This window comes from Fukomys damarensis, unplaced genomic scaffold (genome assembly GCF_012274545.1).
Source record: "Fukomys damarensis isolate Sample0158 unplaced genomic scaffold, DMR_v1.0_HiC HiC_scaffold_20, whole genome shotgun sequence".
In the NCBI taxonomy this organism is placed as follows: Eukaryota; Metazoa; Chordata; class Mammalia; order Rodentia; family Bathyergidae; genus Fukomys; species Fukomys damarensis.
This window is the reverse complement of record NW_022900932.1, coordinates 4379494-4389033: the sequence shown is the minus strand read 5'-3', so window position 1 is coordinate 4389033 and position 9540 is coordinate 4379494. Positions and strand designations below refer to the sequence as shown.

General features: G+C 55.9%; 1 protein-coding gene across 1 annotated transcript in view; it reads right to left on the bottom strand.

The window, feature by feature from the left end:
• The window catches only part of Rab44 (RAB44, member RAS oncogene family), a 21073-nt gene that overhangs the window by 7047 nt on the left and 4486 nt on the right, over positions 1–9540 (bottom strand). The window contains exons 4-11 of the mRNA XM_033766614.1: positions 8942–9158; positions 3476–3587; positions 2145–2319; positions 1638–1784; positions 1380–1470; positions 1115–1210; positions 363–550; positions 1–129 (exon numbers count right to left, since the gene is read on the bottom strand). Of these exons, the coding sequence (XP_033622505.1) occupies positions 1–129; positions 363–550; positions 1115–1210; positions 1380–1470; positions 1638–1784; positions 2145–2319; positions 3476–3587; positions 8942–9158 (1155 nt within the window). The remainder of the gene's footprint in view (positions 130–362; positions 551–1114; positions 1211–1379; positions 1471–1637; positions 1785–2144; positions 2320–3475; positions 3588–8941; positions 9159–9540) is intronic.

Genomic DNA, 9540 nt, shown 5'->3' with positions numbered 1-9540 from the left:
CGGGGGCTGCCGAAGCCGCTCAGGAGCTGGGCCCAGTCATCGTCGATGTCCCCAAACAGCCTGGGCAGGGGCGCCTCCTCTGGGGCCACGGCCTGAGGGGCTGGGCGCTTCAGGCTCCCTCCAGGGCCGCTGGAAGGAAGCGAAAGTGGAATGGGGCGCAGGACCCACTGGCCTCCGCTCCCCACCTTTCCCCCGGGGCCGCAGCGCGCCTCCCTCCTCCTCCACACCAGCGCCCACCCTGCGCTTCCAGCTCGGCAGGGCTAGGCTCTCAGTGCGTGCGCCCACGGCTGCGTGGTCTTGGCCACCGGTCTTGCCTCCCTGTGCCTCAGTCTCCCCTCTGGTGCAGAGGTGACAGCACTTGCCTGGCTTCCTCTTCCACCTGCCAAGACACTCGGCCCCTGGCCGCATTCAGGCGGCCCCGGGTCACCTGCAGCTGTCCCCGCACCTCCTCCAGCTGCTCGGCCAGGTCTCTCCCCGCCTCCCTGAGCTGCAGGTTCTCTGAGGTGGCCTCTCGGTGGGTGTCACTGAGGCTGTGGAGCTGGGCTTCCAGCTGTTGAGGGAGAAATAAAAGGGGGTTGAAAAGAAAAGGGGATGATATGCAGCTGCCCCCCCAGAGCCACAGCCACAGTCCCCTGCTCCACGCTGCTGGGCTCCAGGTTCATCACTCGCTGCTCCTTGAACCTCTGCTACACAATACCACCCCAGGGCCTTTGCACAAACCACTCCCTCTGCCCCACTGCTCCTCCTGACATGCACCCCTTCGGGTCCCCATGCCAACACCATGGTCTCAGCGAGGCCTGTGATTCCCTCTGCCCAGCCTCCTCCTGGGCACTGAGTGTGATCTCTGCTCTTGTGCACTCGAGTCCTCATCCCCTGTCCTGACTCCGTGGCAGCTCTGTGGGTGGGTTGCATCCCTCAGAACCTCCTACAGTGCCGGGCACATGCTAGGGGCTGTTGGGGGAGGGCAGGAGGGACTCAGAGCGGTCACTCGGCTGGCAGTGGAGATCGAACTCCAGAGCCGCATTCGACCTCAGCTTGGACACACAGCCTGGAGGACACCGTTTTATAGATGGAGAAACTGACGCCAGGCCTCGTCAGGACCCGGGCTGCTCACCTCGCTCTGGCCCTGCACCAGCCGCTGCACCTCACGATCCTTGGCCGCCAGGGCGTCCTGCACCTGGGCGCTGAGGGCCAGGCCCCGGGAGTCGCTCTGTGGAGGAGGCGCCTGAGCCGCGGGCCCTACAGCACTGCTGTTCTGGCCCGGGGTGCAGGAGCTCCTGGGGTCCCCTGGCTGCACCTAGGTGGCCACAGCAAGGAGAGCCAGGTGGCGGCCCAGGCCCTGGTCACCCCCATGGCTCCGGGGAGCCCGCAGCGCCCACCTGGGCCTGCAGCTGCTGCTTTTCCCGGTGGACCTGGTGCTCCAGCTCCTCGTACAGCCGCTGCACCTCACGGCGGTGGTCGGAGTCGCGCCTGGGGGACAGGGCGGGCACCCGGTGGCACTTGGCACCTCTGTAATGCAGGCCCTGGGCAGGCTGGGCCCTCGCCACCCAGGCTGCGACGCGGCGACCTGTGTGGGAGCTGTCCCCGTCCACCCCGAGTGCTGACCCTGTGGCAGGGATGAAGCCGCCCACACTCACTTCTGCAGCCTGCGCTCTAGGGCCTCCCTGTCGGCCTGGACCTCCTGCAGGCGGCTCCTCATCTTGGCCAGAAACCCCTCCAGGTCACCCGCCAGCTGTGGCTCCTCCTGCCTCAGTTTCCCCCACAGCTGCCAGATCTCCGTCTGCCTGGAAAGGGAGCCCCGGAGACTGGACTCGGGTCCAGGGCCCGTGACTTGGTTCTCACAGCAACACTTGGAGGGATGTGGGCATCGGGCTGCCCAACCCCACTGACCCGATGGGGTGTGGCGCTAACAGCCGGGGTGGCACTGGACAAGCCCTGCTTTCATACAGACGGAACGAAGTCCTGAAGTCGGCGCCCGGCTGAGCCAGGCCCAGCTGCCAAGGGCTCCCTGCTCCCTGGCCCTGCCTCTGTGCCCGCCCCGCCCTGGGGCCTCTCCAGGCACCTCCGCTTCCCAGACCCCCAGGACCCCACACGCCCAAGCCCCAGGCAGGACTGCACCCCAACACCCCACCACAGGCCCTTACTCAGGAAGCAGGTGCCCGGTCCCCAGCTGCCCAGCGAGGGCAAGGAAAGCGGCCCTCTCCTCGGCGCTGACCTCCTCCAGGGCTGGGAAGCCGCTGGCCATAGACACCCGCTGGGAGGGCAGCGGTCGCCACCTGCGCAGCCCATGGGTGCTCAGGCTGGAGCCAAAGATGTTTTCTGGGGGACAGAGGGGAGGAGAGTGGGACTGGGCCCTGCTCCGGCCCTCGGAGAAGAAATCATCCCTGTGCCTGTCGAGTGAGTTCTCACCGACCTCAGGTCAACTGCGGAGCCTACTCTGGCGGACGTGACACCCGCTTTACAGATAAACCATCTGAGGCCCAGAGACACCAAGAGACCAAACGGAAGTCACACAGCAGCTCCACCACGGTGGCTACGCACTCAGTCAAGGGGTATTTACCGAGCATCCGCTAGGGGCCAGTGATAAAATGAGCCCAAACCTCGGCTCTGGTGGGGCTGACATCGGAGCTGGGGTGATAAGGATAATTAATCCTCCTCTCCCTCCCTCCATTTCCTCTTCTTACTCTTGCCCCTCCTCCTCCCTCCTCTCCTCCTCGTTTAAAGCAGATTTGCTAAGTCAGTCAAAGGAATAAACCCAGTAATTTCCAAGGCACCGTGGGGTGGCTAGGAGCATCACAAAGAGATAACACGGTGAATGAACGAGTGGTTCAGGCAGGGAAGATAGCACATGCAAAGGCCCCGGGGTAGGAGGCAGACTAGCAAGACAGAGGGGGCACCTGGTACCAAGTGAGCCCCAGAGGTTGGCAGGTGTGGGTGGTGCAGGCCCTGTGGAGCTGGGGGAGGGGTCCGAGTTTATGTCACAGTGACATGATGGAGCCCAGGGGTGAGGATGCCCCGTTGGGGCTGCTAGGACAACAGTGTCCCCTGCGGTCCTCCCACAGTGCCCGCTGAGTCTTCTCTACATTCAGCTTCTTGGTCCCCAGAGCCGGAGCAGCCGCTGGCGTGGCCACAGGCTGCACTCGCACTCGGCCCAGAGAGGTCTGGGGCCGCTCGGACCCCGGACCAGAGGCTTGCAGGGACTCAGGAAGGGGCTCATCCCTTCTGAAGGCCCATTCTCCACCTCCAGATGCTGGTGTGGGGTGGCCCTGCCCAGGGGGGCTCAGCCCCAGGAAGCCCCACCCCAGGGTCCCAGGATGGAAGCCAGGATGTGAAGGTCCTGGGGAGGGGACACCGAGCCTCGGCCAGCGGCCTCTGACAGCAGCAGCGAGCGCCGGAAGAGACCAGGAAGGGGCTCTCAGGGTCGTGGGGAGTCCCTGGCTACCGGGGCTTCCTGGGGCCCCCAGGACAGACGTACTGAGCCCAGAGCTGAACTCCTCCAGGGATAGGTGGCCACTCCGCTCTGCGTCCAGCCAGTCAAAGATCATCTGTGGCTCCTCCTCGCTGCCCAGGAAGCGGAACTTGGCCTCCTGCAAGGAAGTGGGTTGGGGAGCTGTACCCACAGGGGAGGCTCTGGACCACGCACGCAAGGGGTGTGTGTTTTTGTCTCAGCCTCCCCTTTTCCTCTCCTCAATTTCAGAGCCCCCTAACAATCCGACCCTAGCTGGGCGTGGTGGTGCACGCCTGTAATCCCAACATTCAGGAGGCTGAGGCAGGAGGATCTCTGTGAGTTTGAGGCCAGTCTGGGCTACACGGTGAGCTCAAGGCCAGGCTGAATTACATAGTAAAACCGGTCTCAAAAAAAGAAAAGAAATCATCCAGGCAGACAGCTAATCCTCTCAGCACCCCATGGGGAGCGGCCCTGCAACGTCTTCCTGACTATGGGAAGTCACTCCTCCGGAATGATGGAAATCCAGACCTAGTGAAGCCACACCGTCCTCAGAATCTTGTCCTGAAGCCATGTGAGTCATTTTGTCTGATGAGGGAGATAACTCCAAAGATTCATGGGCTGTTGGGCAGGACCCAGCTTTCACACGGCCCGCTGGAGCTCAGAGCTCGATCCTAATCTGTGTTTGCTAAATGGCCTGCTCGTTTTTCCAACCGTGCTTTGAACAAGTCCTAAGACTCGTGAGTTACATGAACTCTTCAATATGAGTCTGTTTCTTCGTTGATGGGTCACGATGCTCTCAGGATCCTTGGAAGTCCCGGGTCTGAGGACTCACCAGGAGAAGCCAAGTACACACAACGGGCCTTGTGCAAGCCCGGGACCTCTACACTGCCCAGCAGCACCAGCTCTTTTGCATTTTGTTATCTTGAGACAGCGTCTTGCTAAGTGGCTACATTGCCCAGGTTGGGCTTGTATCTGTGATCCTCCTGCCTCAGCCTCCTGGGATGACAGGTGCGTGTCCCCAGACCCAGCTCCTACACCTCTCAGCTCTCAGTGGAATCCCAAATGTAACAGGGCTTTGAATTTGCTCGTTTTATTTCTCTTTTTGTGTGTTTTTCTTTTCAGTTGTACGTGGCCAATTTATTCCGACCGGGTGTGGGGAACAACGAAAGGAAATTCGATTTCACGGTCCATTTAGGGTGCAGAACAGACGGAGGGCCTGCCTGGCCGAGGGGAGAGAACAGAAATTTTGGCTTGCTAATCTTTCTGTTGTTTGCAAGCTTTTCTATTTGTGACCTTATCGGTTGAGAATTGCTATGCGCAGGAAAGGATAACAGCTTTTGAGATCTGGACTGGGGAGTTTGTAGACTTCCTTTTGACCTGAGAAATTGTAGAAATGAGGAAAGATGCTCTCTGTCTCTGGCTGTAATTCAGAAAAATCTTTAACTCTTGCCGTGGCTGTGAACTGGTGTCCTACCAAGAGATACATACATGTTTATCTAAAAAGCAATATGTCTTGAAATAACAGAAAATAAAACTGAAATTCTAGTGTTTTAAATGTGCTACACTTTTTTATTTTTTTGAGACAGGGTCTCACTGCGTAGTTCAGACTGACCCGGAACTCACTATGTAGCCTAGGCTGGTCTCGAACTCACAGCGATCCTCCTGCCTCAGCATCCTGAGTGCTGGGATTACAGGCGTGTGCCACCACGCCCGGCCCTCATTTTGTTTTTTTTTTCATACAGGTTCTCACTATGTAGTTCAGGCTGATCTCGAACCCACTATGCAGCCCGGGGTGACCTTGAACTTGATGGCAACCCTCCTACCTCAGCCTTCCCAATAGCTGAGATTATTGGTGTGCACCACCTTACCTGGATTGCTCCTAATTTTTACATGTTCATGGATGTACCTTTGGGTCACGTTGATGAATACATTGTCATTTAGAAAAAGTTGTTTACCAAAAACTGAAAAGCACCAAAAGGTCACACCATGGATGGTTTGGTACATGACTGTGTCTACCTGCCAGAGACAACTAACTGTCTGCAGTTCTGAGACACACAGGAGGCTTAAGGACAAAATGCTAAGTGAAGCAAGCTTTTTTTTTTTCCTGCTTTTTTGAGACAGGTTCTCACTATGTAGTTGAGACTGACCTGGAACTCACTATGTATCCCAGGCTGGTCTCAAACTCACAGCAATCCTGCCTCAGCCTCCCAAGTGCTGGGATCATAAGCATGCACAACCACGCTTGGCAAAATGAGTTGTTATGACGAGGTTTCTATGAAATTCCTAGAGCAGTCAAATTCAGGGAGACAGAAAGTGCAGCCAGGCTCCCTGGAGTCAGGGAAATATGAGTTGCTCCCCAGAGTTGGCGTTCAGGAGAGAAAGTTCTGGAGCCAGAGGACGGAGATGGTTACAAAACACTGGAGTGCGCCCTAGCCACTGAACAATGACATACTTACAAATGTCTGGCACAGTACATCTTGTCATGTACGCTTTGGCACAATTTAGAAAATTGTACAATGTATAGGTGTGGCAGTAGAAAGTTGTGATATGTGGATTTGTGACTTTGCAAGTCAGCCTAAATGCTTGTATAAAATAATTCTTGTCGGGCATGGCGGTGCATGCTGGGAATCACAGCTACTCAGGAGGCCGAGGCAGGAGGGTTGAGAGTTTGATACCCACCAGGCTAATTAGAGAGACCCTGTCTCTAGAAAAAGAAAATTGAAAAGGACTGGGATGGACTCAGGTTCCCCAGCTTCAATCCCCGGTACCACACGCACGGAGGAAAATTAATTCACAATTACTTAACCTCTGCTCCTTCTGTGATGAAGGTTAAGGATGTTCGTTAAAAGTCATAATTACTTTTAACTTCGATGCCTGAGACTCCACTAAGAGCAAAAGTGACAGAAACACAACTATGTCTGCAAGAAAAATAGGTTCTGATTTCTAAGAAGTCAGGCTGGTGGTTTTGTTTGAAAATGTCTGGTTACTGCAGAACATGGAGGACAGCTGGACGTGGGGCGCACGCCTGTGATCCCAGCACTCGGGAGGCTGAGGCAGGAGGAACGCTGTGAGTGAGGGACGCGTTTACTGCAGAACATGGAGGACAGCTGGACGTGGGGCGCACGCCTGTGATCCCAGCACTCGGGAGGCTGAGGCAGGAGGATCGCTGTGAGTTTGAGGACAGCCTGGGCTACATAGTGAGACTCTGTCTCAAAAAAAAAACCCAAAATAGATAGATAGATGATATCTAGACAGGTAGATGATAGATAGATAGATAGATAAGATAACTTTGTCTTAGAATCTCAGCCAAGCTCACAGGTTGACCACTGACTGGGCTTTGTGAAAGCTGCTGGCTAACAGAAGTCCCTTCTCTGATGACAATGATCTCTTTGGCTTTGTTTTGCTATCCTAAGAGCATCATGGGGACAACGGTCAAATCGGAAGAGATGTGTCATCTTTCCCAGGCTAAGTTTAAAAGTTTTATGAAGATAAATATTTCTGGATTTGCCTGCTCTGCATCGGGGATTTCTAAAGCTTTTGCTGTCCGTATTTTTTGTCTTCTGCCCAAACCCTTATGAAAGTAGCTACGCCATGGGCGCCGGTAGGGAATCCCACTCCCTCCATTCTGTCACCAACAGCTGCTGTCATAAGTGACACAGCACAGGGCTGGGCGGGCTGAGGGGCCGGCACTTTCCCAGCATGCACCGGGTCCCCTCCCCTGTGCCGAAGAAAAATGGGTACAAAACAACCACAGCCTTGCAGCCGTCTAGCCAGGCCGGTTTCCGCTCTGCTCCGACCGCCCCAGGGCCCTGCCGGAATCTGCAGGTCACAGCTTGTGTCTGCCACAAAGAAAGATGCAGTCAAAGCCCTGAGAAAAAGAACCAACCATCCCAGGTTCTAGGAATGCCGGGTTTTCCCCAGGTACAGGTTCTGAACCACACTAGTGACCTTCGGCCCACCTCGTTCTCTGAGGACGCGGGCGTCTGGGGTCCAAAGGCTGACAGGAGAACAAAGATGCATTCCTGAGCCGATGGATGGCTGCAAGAATTCAGCGTGGTTATTTGCAGTGTGAGGACTATTTCATTGTCGACAATACTTCAACGGACCTGTAAACACCTGCATCTTGAGGCGTTTCTAACCCTCAGTTCACTAGATTAGACTGTGGTAAAATTGAAATGAAACATTTGTGCGTGTGGAGGAGTTTGATTCAGGCTCTCACTATGCACAAGGTCAAGCTGACCTTGAACTCGCCATGTAGCCCAGGCTGGCCTTGAATGGGCCGTGATCCTCCTGCCTCAGCCTCCTCAGTGCTGAGAGCCGAGCATCATTTTAGAGACGGCTCATCACTTAATTGGCTGTGGCGGGCCCACTATCGGGGACTCCCTGAGAGCTGTGCTGCTCAGCCCTCTCAGGAAGCTGGTCTGGGAGCATGTGACAGGCAAGCCACTTCCTGGCAGAAAGATTAGGGACCTCGAGAAGCAGAAGTGACTCAAGTGTATAGGTGACATCTGCTGGAGACCGTCTTGGGCTTTGCTGTCTGGCCTGGTGAAGGACGCAGGGTGACGACTTGCCCCAGGTTGCCTGGGTCTGTTCCCGTTCAGTCTCGTATTCCAGGTCCCCTTTGGACCTTGGGAAACTTTGACAGTGGTTTTAAAAGTCCAACCTAAGCAGGCCCGTAATCCCAAAACTTGGGAGGCTGAGGCGGGAGGATCGCCACAAGTTTGAGACCAGCCTGGGTTACACAGTTCACACCGTCGACCCGGAGACCCTGTCTCAAAAACCCCCAAAAGACATTTTTACATCAGCTCTTCACATTTGGTTGTAGCCTTGGGCAACTACAGGGTCCGTTTTGATGGGAAAAGGGCACAGAGTGGATCCTGGAGCAGCACCAGGAGACAGCTGTCCACTCACACAGACCTCTTTGCAGCAAACGAAGAGAAAACAAAGTAAAATTGGTCCATTTTAGTCTACGGCATGGCCTTGTGGATCTCCTTCTTCTGCGGGGGAAAGACACAATTGCAGCTGTTTATTTTTTCCCCCCAATGCTGGGGATTAAACCCAGCACTGAGCTACACCCCCAGCCTTTTTATTTCAAGACAGTGCCTCACTGAGTCCTCTCTGTTACCCAGGCTGGGCTCGAACTTGCAGTCCTCCTGCCTCAGCCTCCCAGAGTGCAGGGATCACTGGTGTGCGGCACCAGGCCTGGCTAAGGCTGATGTATGCTCCTTGAAGCTTAGAGTCATTGGCTTGGTTTGATTTTCAGGGTTCTGACTGCTTCCTAAAATAGGCTTCCCTGCCCAAAAGGGACAGTTGTGACATTTCCAAGTTAAAGAGCTCTCCTTTGTGAGGGCCGGAGCCCCTGAGGAGAGGACACGTGAGGCTCTAGCAGCCGTTTCCATGTTGGTCTGAGAAAATTCCTGGCAGGTTCTGAAACCAATTTTAAGTGAGAAGCGGAGGAGGGAGCAGAGTCGGGAGCGGGGGCCTCGAACTCACCGCCAGGTCCTCGCGGGTGACAAAGCCTCTGTCCTTGGCACCACAGTCCTGGAAGAAGGTCTGCAGCTCTGCTTCGGCCTCTGAGGACCAGGACTCGGGCCCTGGGTTGCCCAGGGCATCCTGGCCGTCGGCCGGCTCTCTCATCTGCCGCCGGCGGCTGGAGCCCAGCTTCCGGCCCTTCCGGTGCATTCTCTGTCCACGTCCAGGGGTCCCAGAGCTGGGCACAGAGAAGCAAGGGCAGCTGGGCTGTGGCACACGCCAGCCCCTCTGAGTCAGGACACCTGCTCCGCCGGTGCCAGGTGCAGAAAGAGCAGGAATAGGGACACGTGGGGGACGCAGGGAAATGTGCACGGGGATTGTATTTAGGTGCAGTTGAGCAGCGTGAAATTTCTTAGGTGTGATAAAGGTCATGTTGGAGAATTTCCCGTCTTTAACGGGCATCTGGAGCTGGGTATGGTGGTAAAACACTTGTAATCCCAACACTCTGGGAGGCTGAGGCAGGAGGGTTGAGCCCAGCCTGGACAACCTAGGGAGGCTCTCTCTTAACATAAAAATATAAACAGGCCTGTGCGTGTATCTCAGTGCAGAGGCCCTGGATT